Genomic DNA, 19489 nt, shown 5'->3' on the forward strand with positions numbered 1-19489 from the left:
TTAGTAGGTCAAGTATAATATACCTACATTAGAGAGTAAATAAAGTATGGAGTGTCAAATGTGATAAATTCTAGAATAGAATTTGTCTTTATGAATTATTTGAAGTCTCTAATTTAAGAATTATCAGGTTTCTCTTTTTCTTTGACAAGTTTAAGATAATAGTGTAGCCCTTCAGAACAATTATGCCCATGGAACGGGAGTTTATCCTGGGTTTCTACAGCGTGAGGCGGACAATAACAATTGCTTGCCACCCTTTGGAAAGGGCGCTAGTATATCACGAAGTACGTTCCGCCAGATCTAACAGACCCAGCAATCAAATCACTGCTTGGTGGACAGGGGTGGGGTGGGGGAGGGGGGTTAGGGGTCGGAAAAAAATCTGGACCTTACCCGAGATCGATTTCTGTCCCTTTGCTTCTCTACCGAGACCCCCTAGCTCATAGTCAGGGATGTCGTTTGGCCGGAATACAGGCTTTTTGAAATATTCCGACTGACGTTGGTCGGTATCGGTTACTTGATTTTATTAAGAGGTGAAAGTCTTGCTTCGTTAAAAGGAAGCTATGTGGATCCTTTTCTATGATTTAAGGAAGATATCATTTGATGGAGAGAAGCTTTCCATGAAGTATTTTCAATATGGTCTTTACGAGAAAAAAAATCAGGCTTTTCTGATTTTAGCGAAGGGCATCACTGTATACCTACATACGGCAGATAAAATCAGGGGAGAAATAATTTAATGCATAACCGAACCCAACTGTGTCCCTTTCCATATGGCGGCTCGAGTTCTGAATAAGATAGGAAATCATTTCAATGGCTGTCATCAGCTGGACTTATCCAGGCATCTCGCAGACCGCGATTCAATGCATTCGATTTTTATCTTGAGACACACTGAAAGACAGCATACGTGACTTGCGGTTCTATAATATTTGCTCGCTCTCCAAAATTGTATCAAGAGTTGGTGAACAACATCACGTGATCGGTCATTTCCTGCAGCAATCATAATGTGTTATGTGGAGGTAAAAAACGTGAGCATATATTGATGATGGTCTTTATAAAGATAAATTGTACGGCAATACGATAATCGATCACGTGTTTCTACATACTGTTAGTGACAGGAGTTTGTATGTATTCTAGCTATTTGAGAAAAATACACTGTATATCAAAACCAGGATAACCATGTACTCCGTCTTTCATTCAAGAGTACACAGATAGACAAGCGAACAAGCAAACAAGTCTGTTTTCAATTCAATGATTGTTGAGATAGTTTGACATTAACCATATTTTCAAAGGGTCGGATGTTTGGCATGTTATGGTTTAAAAGAAGTGGCCTGCTGGCAACTCAGCCAGATACATTCAATCTTTGATCTTTTAACATTAAGAAGGCGGACCTTATTTACTTATTGATTTTGACTCTACGAATCAGTAGCAATACCTGGCGACGTGCAAGAGGGAAGTTGGCCGATAACAGCCGATTCATTGTAACAATATGTGCTGTTGATTTCTGAAAGATTGGTTAGTTAAGGGGTGTCGGTTGCTACCCACGGATATATGACCAGTAAATCTCGTTATCTCTACGACAAGAAGTCGACAAGTTGTGAAGTTCAAAGTTGTACGTATCTGTAAGGATTTTCAATAGCTTGCAAGTTTAGGGACAATATTATAATCTTAACAAATTAAACATATAATTTTTGTGCTATTGGTATCTAACAAACGTTATTATCCCGTGGTATTACAATTTGACCATTGCGTATGGCGATTTGTGAATATTGTGCTTTGTTTTAATTTTCAGTGCCACGTTTTGATTATCATTATTATTTTTTGAATTAAAATTGACATGAAACATAGAGCTGTACGCAATATTTGAAAATAAATTAGTTTGTGCATTCACTGTATTTAATTGAAAGGTAGGCTCCAGAGTTTCAAAATAGAGAAAAAATATTCATAAGCCAAATTGATAAAATAGTAGATAACGATGGCGGTGATGGAGATGACGACGATGAGAACAATAACAACGGTAGCAATAGAGATGATGTTGATGATGATGATGATGATGATGATGATAATGATGATGATGATGTTATTATTATTATTATTATTATTATTATTATTATTATTATTATTATTATTATTATTATTATAATTATTATTATTATTATTATTATTATTATATATTATTATTATTATTATTATTATTATTATTATTATTATTATTATTATTATTATTATTATTATTATTATTATTATTATAACTATTGTTATTATTTTTATCATTGCTACCGTTGTTATTGTTGCAATTGCACAATCTCTACTGCCGTTGCTATTATTATTACTTACTATTACTACTACTACTACTATTACTACTACTACTACTACTACTACTACTACTACTACTACTACTACTACTACTACTACTACTACTACTACTACTACTACTACTACTACTACTACTACTACTAGTGTACTACTATTACTACTATTACTACTACTACTACTACTACTACTACTACTACTACTACTACTACTACTACTACTACTACTACTACTACTACTACTACTACCAGCGATAGAACTATGCAATATAATCTTTAAGCAAACAATGCACAACTGTTATAAGCAATCATCATCATCAAATCATATACATAACATAATATTTCAGGACATTGAATGCTGCACTAACAATATAATATATGACTGGCTAACCCAGACGAAGACAAAACAATAATAATTACATGTATAATCTGGAAAGACCACAGTAATTCTGAGAGTAATTTTTTAAATGACAGTCTAAAATAACATTTTTTATCTGTTAGAAATCTTGGGTTTCATTTTGACGACCTAGAATCAGCATTTAAATCAACAAGATGTGCCAAAATCCACATATAAATGGTGTGTATAAAACAAGGACAGACAAAGCACAAAGAAAAATACAAAATTAAAAATTGTCCCAAAATATCAATCTGCCTCGACTGGGGATCGAACCTCAGAGTACCCGTCAGACGTGCTGCCAATACACCACAGAGTGTGCTCGATAGTTGGAACGATTTGATGCCTGTATTCTTTACAAGAATGTGTCAATATAGATGAGAGAATATAGACTGAAATGGTTCGGACATGTAAAGAGAAGAGGGAGTACATGGGAAGGAAAGTATTGGGCTTACAATTAGACGGAAAGAGGAAAAAGGGACGCCCAAAGACTAGACTAGATGGTTGGATAAGGTAAAGGATGATATGAAAGAACTGAGCCTGGAAGATGATGATGCTCTGAATCGATTTTCATGGAGATGTGGCATTCATTATGGCAACCCTGCAAAATGCGGGATAAGCTGAAAGAAGAAGATTCTTTACAGGGGTATGCTTTCCGTCATAATAGATATGCGTCACCTTGTCTAATTCTACCTAGTTAGTCAACAAAAAAAATCTTTTTTAAAATTAGGGAGAGGCAAATTAAAAAAAAAAAATTCACGTGTAATAAATGTAGAGTATGATATTCTGTTTTTGATGGGCTGAAAATGTGAAATCAAATTGTCACGATTAATATATGTAGCTCGTGCATTTAAACAACTTCATTTGTTTCAATTGGAGTAAAGAAATGAATTCAGAGCTTCATGATTTATAATGGGAGTACTTAATCAGTACTCTGGAAAAACTCGTATTAAAAAAAAATTTGCCAGAAAACTTGCTCTTCAAATAACAAACGATTTAAATTACCCTCATCTTGTTAAAATTCTCATAAAAAAAATTTCCTGGGTGCGCCAATTAACTGGATAATCTCCTTTATTCAAGTAAGCAATCCTATCTGTCGGTTAAGAATCAGCAAAATCCCTCATTCCGGGTAGGATGTTGGAAATCAGTTGCAATGCCATGTCGTCTTTTGTATTTTAACTTTTTATTCTATCATTCTGTGAAATGAAAACTATTTAAAAACAAAGAAAGACACAAACAAAAGTTTATCTATACCAAATAACACTTGCTTGCAAGTCCGATTACCTAAATTAAATTATGGTCTCATTAGTGTGATGGTAATACCTGCTCTCAAATCAAGAAAAATTACAATGACTCAAGAGGTCGCAGATTTCGTGACGCCACACCTTCCTCCGTTCCGGTTCCAAACTCATTGGAAGTATGTAGCCAGTCCTCCGGAGGATTAACAACAGGCTACATATTGCATCATTTCATGGCATAGCTATTTGTAAGTGTAGGCAGAATCTATAACGGGGAGTAAAATAGCGAGGATGGATGATCTTTATTGAAAACCAGAATTTATTTAGGCTAGTAAATATGATGCTCGTACTGAAACCAGAATATCAGTTGCACAAGGTTGCATATATATATATATATCCGGTCCACCGGAAAGCTGATTTCCCACTCACTTCCAAGGAGATTGGAACCAGTATATGTTCCCTATTGCGTTCGGTTATCAAATCTACAGATGAACTTTACACTTTACATCAATACCAATTACAATCGCTTGTTTTATGGCCTTTCCGAGTTGAAAAATTTCCCACATGGTCTTTGTAAAGCCCTACCAGTCAATTATTTACCCTATCTATGGTAACGTATATACGATTGTATATGATTCATTTCTACATTTTATTTATATGAATAGATTATACATGTTTTTAATTGGAATAGATAAAGTAATCCTGTTATTATATTTAGATACACAATCATCTCCTACGACAATCTCCTCGGTTTTCACAATGAGTAACAAACCTACGCCTCACAGTAATAACAACAAACAACAACAGAGTCATCACCACCAAGAACAACATCCGCAGCATCAGCCGAGTAATCAAAATGCTGATCATACTAAAAGGAATACAGAAAGAAATAGAAGAATTAGCCAATTCTCAAGGGACATCCACAACATGGTAAATTAACATAATATTAGTTTTGTCCTGTCAATTTTCGTTTTCCTATTCTACTCCTCCTCCTCTACTTCCTCCTCCTCCTCATCCTCCTCCTCCTCCTCCTCCTCCTCCTCCTCATCCTCCTCCTCCTCCTCCTCATCATCATCATAATCATCATCGTTTTCATCTTCATCCGCCTCTTCATCCTCTTCTTGTTCCTCTCCCTTCTCCTCTTGCTCTTCCTTCTCTACTTTCTAATCCTCTTCAATTTTTCATCATCATCATCATCATCATCATCATCATCATCATCATCATCATCATCATCATCATCATCATCTTCTTCTTCTTCTTCTTCTTCTTCTTCTTCTTCTTCTTCTTCTTCTTCTTCTTCTTCTTCCTCTCTCTCTCCCCCCCCCCCCGCCCTCCTCCTCCTCCTCTTCCTCCTCCTCCTTTCTTCTTTTTAATCTTCGTTATTCTTCTCCCCCCCCCCTCCCCCTCATTACTTACTGATCAACAGCCATTAGTTCCCGATTCTTATAATTAGATACAGCCCTAATTCATGCACAGCACAGAGAATAGTAGCCAGCCATTCAAATAAATCTGTTCCTCATTCTACGAACTTTCATGATCAAACAACAACAATATTTTGTTTATAAAGGGCAACATGATCCTCTGTCCCAATCCGGTGAACTGTCGCAGTGAATCAGATGACGGGGAGCGAATTTATCAACCAGTTAGCTGCTGTACTCTGGAAAAAAACTCGAATTTTAAAAATTGGCCAGAAAACTCGTCATTAAAACATGTATCGATTTAAATAATCCTCATCTTGGCCAAAACTCTCAAACCTGGGACTTTGCGAAGTCCCAGGTTTGAGAGTTTTTGCCAAGATGAGGGTGATTTAAATCGATCGGTGTTTGAGGGACGAGTTTTCTGGCCAAATTTTTGAAATACAAGTTTTCCAGAGTACGGCAGTAAACTGGTTAACAAGGGCAACGTGAGATTCTCTGTCCCAATCCTTTATTATTCTACGAAGTGGTTATTTGTACTACCACTACAAATAGCGAAAACTACCGCTTTTCACTATTTGTACTCCAGAACTCTTATGTGTTTAAAGTTGCAAACCACCGCTCCTTTACCTATTTGTAGCTACCTACTCCCAGCACTCTTATGCGTTTAAAGTTGCATTTGTGAGCTATCAAGGACCAGCCGACCCCAGCCTCCAGGGTTGCCAGTTTGGCATTTTAAATGCCAGATTCCAAAAATCTGGCATTTTTGAAAACCGTTTGGCATTAGAAAAATCATTTGGCATTTGGCATTTTCATTTGGCATTTTCTTTTCTTGTATATTATTCTTCAAATGACACCTTTTCTTAATTATTTCTAAACGCGTAAAAACAAATCTCTTCACATCGGAAAATTTTGCTATTAAAACTCACACCCTGAACTAGCCCTGCCTCCCTCAGATATTCACTCAAATTCAGCCCTCGACAAGTATCCTCGTAAGTTTTCTGGGAATCTCCTGCAAAACTCGTGAAAATTTGCGTCATGGTCGCCTGTTAACCCCAACAGGAAATTTAGTATAATTCAAAAAAAAAAAAAAGAAAAAAAGAAAGAAAAGAAAACACGCAAGCCACCAGGATATGATAGTAAATTGTCTATCAAAAGTGAGTAGTTTTCTTAGTAGGGGTGGGAGTCAACAGACTTTGGCATTTTTTGGAGTGTTTTGGCATTTTTTGAGTCTTCCACTGGCATTTTGTTGAAAAATAATCTGGCAACCCTGCTCCACTTTTCACGGTCTTTCTTTGAGAAGTGTGAAGCAAAGAAAATGGCCCTCTCGGTAAACGAGACATTCTCATCTTTTCTCCAATTTGAAAACATTCGAAAATGAGAATAATGTACTTTTTATTAAAAAGTCAACAAAGAAGGTAAGTAAACTAGATACGACAATTTTTTTCCTTAATTAAGTGGCAACTCATTTCTCGTCATTCTCACTCTAACTCTATCAACTAAGAAGAGTACACCACCTCAAACATTTGTCAGTTCATATCTTTGCTTGCATGAGGTCTATTTTCATTTTGAAAAGTTCAAAGTGAACAACTAAATGACGCCGATTCAGTGGTGTATTTGGTCTATCTTCATGTGAATAAATATTTTATTATTGACTTTTCCAAAATTCCAATCGGCCATTCATTTGCATGTCGTGATCTATTTTTCCTTGATTTCAGCTGTCTCAGCTCTAAACTATACTTTTCTTTCTCAAAATAATTCATTTTCTGTTTGCAATGTATTACAGAGATGTTGATTTACCACATGTAAAAATTTGAAAGTTGTATCTGAAGCTGTTTCTGAATTATACGTGATTATCCATTGGGATGCTGTGCTTTTGTCACATTTTTTCCTATTAATTAGAGATTTTCCACCACATAAACGGTCATAACTTTTTAACCAGTTGAGACAGAGCGATAATTTTTCACTCTAGTTAATGTTTCACTCCCCTTTATTTTTCTACGCTAAATTAATACCCATAGCCACTATTTTGAAAAATTCTTGCAAGTGCCTACTAAGAAGTTAAAGAAGAGGGTTGAACTTGAACCTGAACATGCTCCTTCTTCTTCTTCTTCTTCTTCTACTAATAACTACAACTAGATAGGTACTACTCCTCTCCTGAATGATCGGAACCGTTTAAGAAACTAAATTACGGGTTCCACCGGCGCAGCTCTCTAGACTTCCAGTCCCCCAGTGCCCAGTATGGGCGGGAGACCTTACCCCCGATGTTCCTCGAGCCTCGAGGTAGTTTCACTTTATAATTGTTTTAGCTTTTGAACTGTGGATCTTTTGTCAAACGTTTTTTTAATTTTTCAAATTTAGTAGCACTTTAAAGGTCTGCGTTAGGTATAGCTCTGCTGTACTGTAACTGTAAGAGCGTAAGAATAACATGGTAAAAGTACTGTAAAAGTATGCTGATGAAAATGATATTGACAATGAAATTATAATAAGAAGAACAATAGAACTTATAAACAAATCAATAAAGAAGCTTTAAAAAAATGAAATTTAAAAGAAGTAAGAAAAGACTGCCTCAAGAAGTGAAAAAAATTGTCCCTGTTGTTGAGATGTGAAGTGGACATGTTTTAATAATCGTGTCTGTTTAGAATTACAAGAAATGAAAGATGCCACTTTTTATTTTAAATGTAGATTGCACATTAGCAGAACACTAAAAAAAAAAAAAGTTAAGAAAGAAAATCCAATGTGGCAACTTGGTTGCTAGTGAAAAAAGTAAAATTACTCCGCTCAGCATTGCTGCTGGTGTGATGTCTAGTGTTAGTTAGGTGTCACTATATTAGAGTGATATCTTGTTACTTCATATTTTCATTTTAAAACCTGTAGAACAACTTGATTGATTTGTAAATTTCCTTATATGACCATTGTTTTAGTTTTCCGCAGCCATTATAATTCAATTTGAAATATTGAAAGGTACTGGAGAGGAGTCTTAGCGGGGTTTTTTTTTTTTTGTCTGTTAGTTTTAGTTATAGGTCATAGTGCAGGTCCAAGTGTTGGAAATGTACAATGTTTTATTTTTTATTTTAAGGTTAGTTGAAGGAATACTTTCCTTAGCTCAAGGAATGTGCAGAAGACCTCCCCTATTTACTACTTACTACTACTACCCAAGTACTAATGCTAGACTACTTCTTCCGCCACCTCACTCCTAAACGGACTGACACCACAGGCAACTGATATTATTCTCTCTCTCTCTCTGAGTGTGTATCTGTCTGTCTATTTCTGCCCATCTCCCCTCTTTTTACTAATTAGTTTGTAGGTGTTTGGCAAATTCTCAAGAACAGCCAAGATATATGCGGCTGTGTGGCACTCACTTCCGGATTGGAAGGTCCTGGGGTCGAGCCTCATCAAGGACTCACATTCTCTCACTGTACTCGTGTGTATGATTTCCTATCCGCTAAGAGCGTTGTCTGTCAGAAGAAAAACGTCGCCTAACGTTCTACTTGTTACGTGTTGCTGCTAGTCATGGATCCTTTGTAAAGTGCTTTGAGCATGTTTGGTGGATATTGCGGCTTATGAAAGCTCAATTCTTTTTTTAATATTTATATATATATAATAAAGATGCAGGATGATGACGGGCATGCGCTACTTTATGATGTAGTATAAACCATTCCTAATATATGATTTTGCTAAATAGGCCTACACTCAAATTTTACGAGTGTATCTGGTGGCAAATATTAGACACTCGTTGCCACTGTGATTTTGATGAAACTTGGCTTATACACAAATACATGAATTTTCCTAATACGGCTTCAAACATGCGATCTGAACTTCAATTTATAATGAAGTAATTTTTCTCAAATGACAGCTTGATTGAATGTGACAAGATCCTTTTACTTAATACAATTCAATTTAGTGTGGTCTGTAGTTGTTTGCCTAATATTAGAATGCACAGAATTTGAATTTTTATTGACTTTAAATATTGAAAACAACATGCCTTTGGCTTTCCATTTGTGCCATTCAGCTTTTGACCTAGTCCCTGATTTGAGTACCACGTCACAAATTTAAGTTCTTCGAGAAAACTCTCGACTTACTTTCTTATTCTTCTAACGTACTGAACTGTAACACCTTTGTCTCAGTTGGAGAAAATATTGCAATTTTTAACTTAATATTTAGGTGTTTATGTTATGATCTTTTATATTATTCCGTGTTTTTCAGCTTCCATCATATCACCCTGAGGAAAGTTGGCTAATTTATGACTTTTGTGTCTATGAATGCAAGCAGGGCAAAAAGCAATTGACTTCAAGCAAAGGAGTTCGCCCTAACCAGAGGTAGGAGGTTGTTTTTGGACGGGGGCAGGAGGTGTTTTTTTACTTTTACATATTTTAAAAAAAATGAAAATATTATATGCACAAGGTTATAATATTTCAGCATAACTCGGAAGTAAATTATCACCATCAGCTTTTCTATCTTGATTGCCAAGACAATTTTAATAAAGCAATCAAACTGATTCTGAATTTTAAAACATCCAGAGGAAGAGGCAATGTGTGCCTATCTGCAGCTCATTTACAGTCTTCAGTGGGCGGGCTGCACGATGTAATGCAGCAAGACAATAGTTCAACTATTAGCAGAACAGTTTTAAAAAGTGAAAGACTTGATTTGTTCAAAAAATCTGATTGCGCTGGATTAGTATTATTATTGAATGTCTTATTAAGATTTATTTTCAATTGCTCTATAATCTGCATGTTGAAATCCTTCACAATTGAGGTATGCAAGTGACAACGCTATTAATATTTTATCATACTATGTTGTGGATAATTTTATTATTTTGTAATAAAAAGTTTTTCTTACCATGCAGGACTCTGAAATTAATACTGGCTTCTGAGGGTTACAGGGGCTAATCACAACCATGAAAATCACCCATGCGATAAATTGGTAAGACTCATTCATTTTATACTTATTTTCCATCGACATTTTGTCCCTGCAGTTTTTCGCTGCCGAAAATTTTACACTTGACAGCAATTAATTGCAAATTCTATTTTAGTCGCAATTAGACTCAATTTTTTTATAAATATGTATTATTTTTTCTTTTCTTGTTACTTTATATTTTCAGTACTTAATTGTCCCTCCCCCCTCCCACTATTGAGTGTAATATATAGTAATAGATTAGTTAGGTAAATGCACTGTTGACACCAGGACCAAATGTTTAAAGAACAACAGCCATTCCAACTCATATTTTATTACGATACATTCAAGGTGGCGCACTGAGATGGAGAGATGATGACCAGCTTGTGACAAAATTGACTGTTCCAGAATTTGTATTTTTTTTTTATTAAAAAAAAAATTTCTTGGAAGGGTTCTGGGCAGAGAGTTCACATTTTTCTATCCCTTATATTTGTTTTCCCTTTCCATGTTGCTCCCTGTCTTTGTTATGGATTAAGATTGCTCATTTTTTTCCTGGTCCTTGCGGGGGTCTTTAGTTGGGAGGCAGACAGTCAAATACAGTACCTTTCTTCTTGAGATGATTTTTTATACTGTAAATCATCTCTCTGTTATGTACTGTTATAGGTTTTGAATATTATTGCATTATGTAAATGTTTTAGCAGGATCCTTTGCTTGTGTCTCGGTGAGACTTTGAGGTAATGTCAAAATTGGTACATCTTTGAGGTGCTCGTGAAATCTACTGTTCCCTATTTATTGAATCAGTCACCATATCATCATCCTTTTTATAGTGTTGTAAGCGCTATTAAGTCCTGTAAGACAATATAAGCAGATCTAGGTGGTGGTATTTTTTTGGGTCTTTTTTTTTTTTTGTCTTTGTTTTTTTTTTTTGTTCCAGATAAGGAATTTTAAGATTTGATGGTTGTCCATAGACTTTTCAAAATAAAATTTGACTTTGACTATGAGTACGATGCAGTTATAAGTGCTTGATTTCTGAAGACTAATTATAAATGGTGACCACTCTATTGCGTTTTTGTATGCCATGAAAATGTTACAAAGACAATGAAGCGACGTTTGTTGGGAATTCTGCAGTCATTCATTTAACCCTTGAATTTGATGAGCGCCTGTTGCATTTTAGTTCATTCAAGTATTTTGGAGTGACAAACACAACTCGTGCATTATGGGTTTATATGCAGATTTTTGTCTTTAAATTGTCAATAAAAAATAAAATGCTTTTTATTGTTTTGTTAGCTGGCAGGTCTGAATTGAATGCTATTGCATACAATTTTGTACTTTTAATCTTTTTTCTTTTTACATTTAGCCATCCTCACTTTATCCGGAGAATCGCCTGCCCCTCGTGAATGAGACAGTGAAGGCTATGGCTAAAACAAAGGTGTCCACAACCCAACTTAGGCAATACATTCAATCAAGCCAAGGATAAAATGTATTGCCTAAAGATGTCGAAGATTTGCAGCGGAGATTGTTCAAGACTGATATTGACAGGACGGACGGTGAGACGGTACAGGAATTACTGAGAGAGATAGAGGAGGAAGGAGGTGTAACAAAGTTCAGTGTGAATGAGGATGTTGGTTTTGAGTATTTGTTTTAAGTAACGGGAAGAATGAGGCGTGATTTGAGTGTTTTTTGTGATGTGTTTTGTTATGGATGCAACATACAAAGTAAATCGATATTTGTATCCACTTGTGAATATTATGTGCATAGATGATGAGGGTCATGGCGGGCGAAAGACTGGAAATCCATGACCAACCTGAAACTGACATTGTACCAGTATGACGTGTGACAAATACACAGGAAGGACTGTATCGAATTGTATCTTCAGTGACAAACAGGATCAATAGCTTATTTCAAGTTATGGTAGAACATCAGTTTCTGCAAAGAATCTCCCAGTTGGAACAATTTTTGACTCTTGTCTCTGAAGATAAAGACTTTGACATTGTTGACATGACTGACTTAATACAGACAAATCCCCATTCTAACCCTCTTTCTGACTTTTCAGAGACACCAGACATTGTAAATGCACGTACTGACCAGAGACCACAGACATTATAAATACACACTCTGCCCAGACAGAGACCACAGAAGTTATGGACACACCGACTGACCAGACAGAGACCACAGATGTTATGGACACACAAACTGACCAGACAGAGAGACCAAAGACGTTATGGACACACAGACTGACCAGACAGGGACTCCAGATAACAGAGACATGCGACCATAAAGATGCCCTTGACACGACAGAGACAGTTAGACTGCGAAATTTTTCAAATGTGACTCTACACAGGAAATTTCATACAGAATTCCCTTAATACATTTACTCATTGTCCATTTGTAAAATTTATTTTCATGTAATAAACCACCAAAAAAGTAAATTTTTAACGTGGGTGGGGGCTGTCACGTTACTGTAGAACGAGCTTAAGTCTCAATGGGATATTAGCTTTAGGCAACCACAAGTTGGTATTTTTCAAACCTGTTGCTATGCTATCTTGTGATGACAACGTCTCTCAGTCGCCAAACGTCACTAGCTATCCTTCACATAATGCAGGGTTGATTGTGTGAAGTACGTTTGGGGCCGGAAGATAGCAAGGCATAGTGCAGGCTACTGTACTGTGTCAGTCCGTGAACGGGTGACCAATTCATAGTACAGAGAAGGCAAATCTGTTACTATATGTCCCAATAAAAATATAACACAGAGAAGGCAGAAACTGTGTTATACAGGTCGGTACAGAATAAAACAAATATAACACAGGAGACCAAACACTGTGTTGTAGAATATCAAAATTTCAAAGGTGGTCGGTCAGTGACGAAATAAAAAGGGACATTATAAGTCGTAATATCACATCCCAATAAAAGCGTGTGACAGTAAAAAGGTGCCCGTTAACAATTGAGTCGGTCAAGTCTCTATCCAGATTCAAAAGGATAGTGCAAAGTCCTGTATGTAAAACAAATTTGAGAAGCATGGTTGTTCTCAATACTTGTTGGGTCGTGATCGGTATAGAGTGAAGTAGTGTTCATGCTACACATCTTCACGAAATATCAGAGCAATGCTGTGTCAAGATTACAGAGGAGCAAGAAGACAAGATTTGTTTGTGTGTCTTTATATGTTACGGAATAGGTACATTTTGGTTGTCAAAACTTTCATTTTTATTTTGACATTTTCTTGATCTTTTAAAATAAAATTATAATTTAATTTAATCAACAGACTTGTTTAATAATTTAAAGATATAGTTTTTTGTGGGGACCTTTTGTAAAATCATTAGTCTGATTGTAGTTGTAAATTTCTTTATATTCTAATGTCATAAAATCAGTGACACCACTGAATTCCTACCAGCGCTTTTACTCACTGAGTCCCTACCACCAGCGCTATTACTCACCCAGTCCCTACCACCTGGGCGGGGTTCCTGACCTCCAAATGTGGGCAGGGGGTTCATACTGTGTCTTCTATCCCCTTATATCTGTTTTCCAACATGCTTTCTGTCTTTGTCTTGGAATGAGATTACTTGGTTTTGTCCTGGTCCTGGCCGGATCCCCTGGCTGAGAGGGAAGCAGTCGAATGTATAGTTAGTTTTGGGAGATGATATTTTTTTCATTGTAAATCATCTCTCTGTTATGTACTGTATTATGTTTTATTTACATATTATATTTGATTTGTTAACATTTGAGTGTATTCCTCTTAGTCGGGACCTGTGCTTGTGTCTGGATGAGACTTTTAGGTGATCTTAAACTGAGTACTTTGATGGTGTGCTCTTGGAATCTACATCTGTTTCCCATTTGAACAAATTCCCCTTTGTCTTACCTTTTCTTGGGTGCTTTAATTGAATTCTATAACTTTTTACTATCCCATTTCTTCCTTTTTACTGGCGCTGATATGACCTTAATGTGTTGCAAGCGCCGTAAAACCCTCAAAGACAAATAAATACACAAACAGTCCCTACCAGCAGCGCTTTTACTCATTGAGTCATAGAGCTTTTACTCACCGAGTCCCTACCACCAGTGCAATTACTCACCGAGTCCCTTCCACCAGCGCTTTTACTCACTGAGTCATAGAGCTTTTACTCACCGAGTCCCTACCACCAGTGCTATAACTCACCAAGTCCCTACCACCAGCGCTTTTACTCACTGACACTGTCCCTACCACCAGTGCTATTACCGAGTTATAGAGCTTTTACTCACTGAGTCCCTACCACCAGTGCTTTTACTCTTCGAGTCCCTACCACCAGTGCTATTACCGAGTCATAGAGCTTTTACTCACTGAGTCCCTACGACCAGCGCTATTACTCACTGAGCCCCTACCACCAGCGCTTTTACTCACCGAGTCCCTACCACCAGCGCTATTACTCAGCGAGTCATAGAGCTTTTACTCATCGAGTCCCTACGACCAGCGCTTTTACTCACTGAGTCCCTACGACCAGCGCTTTTACTCACTGAGTCCCTACCACCAGCGCTTTTACTCGTTGAATCCCTATCACCAGCACTTTTACTCGCCGAGTTCCTACGACATGGCTATTACTGAGTCCCTAACCAGCGCTAATACTATTAGCCACCAAATCCCTACCACCAGGGGGACAATATAAGCTCAGATTAGACCCCAAAAATTCTTACAGTGATGCAGAAAAAAACAACGAACAGATCTCTTTCAAATTTACACAAAATGTTTCTTACAACAAGATGGATAAGTTTAGCAATAGTCTTGAAAATAGATTTTTAAGAATCTTTTTTTCGATTTACAGAAAATCGGTGTGGAATGACAGGAAAAAAATTGATTTAAAAATTCATAAAACTGCTAAATTTTTGTTTAGCCCAAAACCCAACCATCATGATGCAAAACACATCATAAGAAAAATTCTGACCAAATTTGAAGACAATCTGATGGGAAACAATCCAGATGTGAATGTTAGAAAATCAGAGAATGACGCACAATGAAATTTTGAGAAAATGAAAAATTTGTCTTTAATTTGATAATAAAGCTAATTATGCAGACAAAGGCCAACATTCATCAAGTATAACCAATATGGAACAAGAAAACAGTAATATTTTATAAATTGATCAAATTCTGAAAAAAATTATAAACGATTCGCTAACCCATACCTCTAAGAAAAAAAATTGCGAAATAATTTAATATCTGCTGTTATTCACCAAAAAATTACTTTAGTGGTCAAATATGCTTTATAGTTCTAAAATTCTTTAATTATATCTCATGAACTAATAATGTAATGTATAATTTGATGCTAAACACCAAAAATAACAATTTAAAAAAAAAACTTTTTTAAGGGGCAACATAAGCTAAAATTAGACGTAAAACCCTAAAATTTCTAACATACATGCACCAAAAACTAGCATAAAAATTTCTTTCAAATTTAAACACAATGTTTCTTTCATAAATAGCTATATCATGAAAACTCTTGGAATAATTTTTTTAGAATTTTTATTTGATTTCAACTGAAAATTTAGCGCGGATCGACAGGAACAAATGAATTTTAAAATTTATAAAATTGCTAAATTTTAATTTACCCCCAAACACTTACATCATGATGTTTTTTGTTTGTTTGTTTGTTGCTTTAGGTCTCTTCCAACACAATTGAGGTTATATGAGAGACCGCTGAAACAAAAAAACAAGCAATCTAACAAAAATAGTACAAATGTCAATCAAAATCATAACCTAAAGATATCATCATAAGCTAAATTATAAATAACCAAGAACAAACAGGCAGAGGATTTACAGGAAAAAAATATCCCCTGTCAAAAATACAATCACAAACCAAAGAAGCAGGATAGGCTAGTAAAGAGAAGAAGAAACGACATCACTATCGGATCGTACACCCATGCGAACATCATAGGTATATGATTCAAGGGTGATGCTCCCATCCAACCACCCTCACATCATGATGTAAAACACATCATAGAAAAGATTCTGAATAAATTTGAAGATAATTTAAAGGAAAATGATTGAGGTAGGATTGCTAGAAAATCAGACAAATGACATAAAACAGACATTTGAGAAAGCGCAAGCTTTTTCTATAATTTGACATAAAGTTAAAAGGCTGATTTTGCAGACAACTAAAAGAAATGATCCATCAAACTTTCAAAATATGACCGTAATAGGACAAGAAAACGAAAATTTTGTAGATTGATCTAAGTCTAAAAAAAATTATAATCAGTTCACTAACCCATACCCCTTAGATAAAAAAAAAAATGCTGTAAAATTGATTTTTTTACGCCCAGAGATAAAATAATTTTGTGGTCAAATATGATGTCATACCTTATGAATTCATCATTATAATCACAAAACCTAATTATTTACTGTATACAATAGGTTATACAGATGATTTCTAGATATATTAAATGATTTTTCAAAATATGATATGGCACGCTATCCTCATTTTTCATTTTTTTATTCTACTTGAGAGACAAGTCGTATAAAATTAGATATCTAGTCAAGTTGAACTGCAAAATCAATTCTATTTTAGACAATAAAACAGTTAAATAGTGCACTAGCTCTGAATAAAAAGCAATTTGCTTTCCCAAACCCTTGAAAATCTTACAGAAAAAGTCAACACTACTTGTTTGCCACCACTTTTTTTGTAGTTCCACAAAGAGGGTTGATCCTGCTCTGGATGGAAAAATTGAAATAAAAAAGAGACACATTTCATTAGCAATTTTTGGAAATGGCATTATTGTCATAAAATGCATTTGTCAAAGACATAGCAATTTTTAAAAAATGATCATTATTCACACCAACACACTTGAAATTTCATTGGTTTTACATCCATAGAACAAAACTCTTGGCAACAAACTATAGTCTGTCGTTAAGTTAATACATTCAGTAGTAATTCAATTCAAATGATGCTTTGCCATTTTCATTTAGAAAAATGAGCATTTATTTTATTGATCACCAATAAAAAATGTAAAGGCGCAATGGAGATTTGAAAACATTACTAACCATTGTCAAAAAGTGCCTGCAGACACTCTGGTCTGCTGGCCCAGATGATGGTTTGCTGATTGATGAGTTTTGCCACAGGCAAAGGTTTGCCTCAACACACCTTGCCAGAATAGCCCTTGAGCCAGCATCTTTATGGATTGTCAGGACACCAGTAACGTCAACAGTGTTCTTTCACGTTAGCTGTCGATGAAAACAAAAAATTAAATTAAATTCACTACAGCAAAATAGGCACATACATGCCAATGCTAAAGTTTATAACAGCAACACTTCGCATGTTGAACGGACATAACGTCTGTTAGGCGATATTACAATTACTTCGGACAGAGACAACGCAGTTAACGGCCAAGTACACATTTTACAACTGAGTCCGGTGAGAGAAAGTGAGCAAAGTGCCTTTTCCAAGGGCTCAACTATGCGCCGATCGAGGCTCGAGCCCAGGACCTTCCGGTCCAAAAGCGAGTGTCATACCACTACGACATAGCCGTACGTAATTTTTAAAAATATAATAAAAATAATCACACTAATATAATTATCTCACATTGTCATCATCATAGGCATTTCAAAACTACTAATAATACTACCACTACAGATATCTTATCATTATAAAATATTTCTCTCTCTCTCTCTCTCTCTCTCCTCTCTCTCTCTCTCTCTCTCTCTCTCTCTCTCTCTCTCTCTCTCTCTCTCTCTCTCTCCATGAACATAACATACAAAACCCAATTTTCCGATATAAAAAAACAGCCCCCCCCCCCCCAAAAAAAAAAAAAAGTTTTGAAAAAGTATGGACGATGTGTCGGCCATAATAAAGATAATAACAATAACTGAATGAAAAGTATTTTTTTAAAGGACCCTGAGCCTGGAATGTCGTGAGTACTCGAAACCTCTTGATCGTGATAAAATTAGCAACCTTTTGACTGGGGATCAGGGCCTTCTAAAAATAGTATCGGGCCTGTCCAACCGAATTGCGCGAGTTCTCTGCTGGGCTTAAAAGTTAAAACCCCGCGAAAGGACCCTGAGCCTGGAATGTCGTGAGTACTCGAAACCCCTTGATCGTGATAAAATTAGCAACCTTTTGACTGGGGATCAGGGCCTTCTCTGGGGATCGAACATTGAAACACCTGGTTTTAATCGCCTGACATGGAAGGATGATTTAAATTATTTGGGGGGGGGGGGGGGGGAATTAGTATTTCAATTTTTTTAAGCCCTGTTATTGTTATTTTTCACAAAATAAAGTAATAAAGTTAAGTAATTCGCGGTAGCGACAAATGTGTCGTCAGCTGATGCACAATCAACAAACACACAACCCCAAAGCATGTTTAGTTATAAAAATAAGAAATGAATTAAAATGTGCATTTCGTATGCTTACCTTGTAAACTGAGTATTCTGTGACTTGAAAAGAGTGAAGAATTACCAAAGTCCGTCAAAATCAACTTGTAATAATAGTTATAATGTGATTGTGATGAGATGAAGTGGTCACTTTTTGACTTCCAGACTTCCAGATAATTCATTGTATATTGCAGTTCTATCCGTATAAAATGTTATATTTTTAGTAATTACGCAAATTCTATTTTTAGTAAGAGTACAAATAAGCTCTGGCGTTATTTGCAGTGGTAGTACAAATAAGCGTAGCCATTATTCTATTGGAGTGAATCAGATGGCAAAGAGTGATCGGAGGTTTGTTATAGGTATTATTTTTTAATTCCTTAAGAATTTATATTCTTTCTTCTTTATATGAAGCAAAAATGTTGGCTCAACTCTAATATTTGTGGGTATGATTCCAATTTACAGTAGGTATCTAACCGAGCGAAGCTGATATCTTGTATATGCTAAGGTGTCACATATTTTGCTATTTTATATGCACGGCTAGAATAGGACGACCTCGATATTTAACTTTTAATTCACGTTTTAACATCCTCTTTACACTGACACAATACATTACTCGCCAGATTCCAGCACGATCTCGACAGAAGCAAAAAAAAGCATGATAGAAACCGAGCTTGTCGAAATCCGATGATCATGGCCATGAGGTATTATGTAGATAAAATTCGGTCACCCCACTCCAGAGAACGAGATCGATCCCGGGTGCAGTCGAGATTTTTTATGACCCCCCCCCCCTCTCCCCTTGTCTACCCAGCAGTTATTGAGTGGCTGGGTCTGATAGATCTGGCGGAAAGTACTTTGCGATAGACAAGCGTCCTATCCGAAGGGTAACAATCAACTGCTTTTGTCCGTTTCACGCTATGGAAACA

The 19489-nt window shown here is 36.0% G+C and overlaps 1 protein-coding gene and 2 long non-coding RNA genes across 6 annotated transcripts in view; 2 read left to right on the forward strand and 1 right to left on the reverse strand.

Annotated features, from left to right (window-relative positions):
• The first annotated feature begins 1458 nt into the window (after window positions 1–1458).
• LOC144971907 (uncharacterized) overlaps window positions 1459–19489 on the forward strand; it is a 29079-nt gene continuing 11048 nt past the window's right edge. Inside the window, exons 1-2 of one of the 3 annotated variants that reach the window (XM_078912981.1) lie at window positions 1459–1603; window positions 4654–4865. In XM_078912981.1, the coding sequence (XP_078769107.1) occupies window positions 1543–1603; window positions 4654–4865 (273 nt within the window). In that variant the 5' untranslated portion in view covers window positions 1459–1542. Of the gene's footprint in view, window positions 1899–4653; window positions 4866–19489 lie in introns of all 3 variants that reach the window. The other 2 variants (XM_078912998.1, XM_078912989.1) reach the window with 2 other exon arrangements.
• Window positions 6629–13495, forward strand: LOC144971898 (uncharacterized). Of its 2 annotated transcripts, none has more exons than XR_013645189.1 (4): window positions 6629–6768; window positions 9557–9669; window positions 10197–10273; window positions 11601–13495. It is a non-coding gene; the product is annotated as an uncharacterized LOC144971898 (long non-coding RNA). The 2 variants fall into 2 exon arrangements; XR_013645191.1 differs by lacking the exon at window positions 6629–6768 and adding an exon at window positions 8203–8314.
• On the reverse strand, window positions 15221–18858 carry LOC144971888 (uncharacterized). The gene is made up of 3 exons (XR_013645187.1): window positions 18607–18858; window positions 17241–17420; window positions 15221–16910 (listed from the first exon to the last, which is right to left on the reverse strand). It is a non-coding gene; the product is annotated as an uncharacterized LOC144971888 (long non-coding RNA).

This window comes from Berghia stephanieae, chromosome 1 (assembly GCF_034508935.2).
Source record: "Berghia stephanieae isolate SIO BIC M18660-M18661 chromosome 1, UCSD_Bste_1.3, whole genome shotgun sequence".
In the NCBI taxonomy this organism is placed as follows: domain Eukaryota; kingdom Metazoa; phylum Mollusca; class Gastropoda; order Nudibranchia; family Aeolidiidae; genus Berghia; species Berghia stephanieae.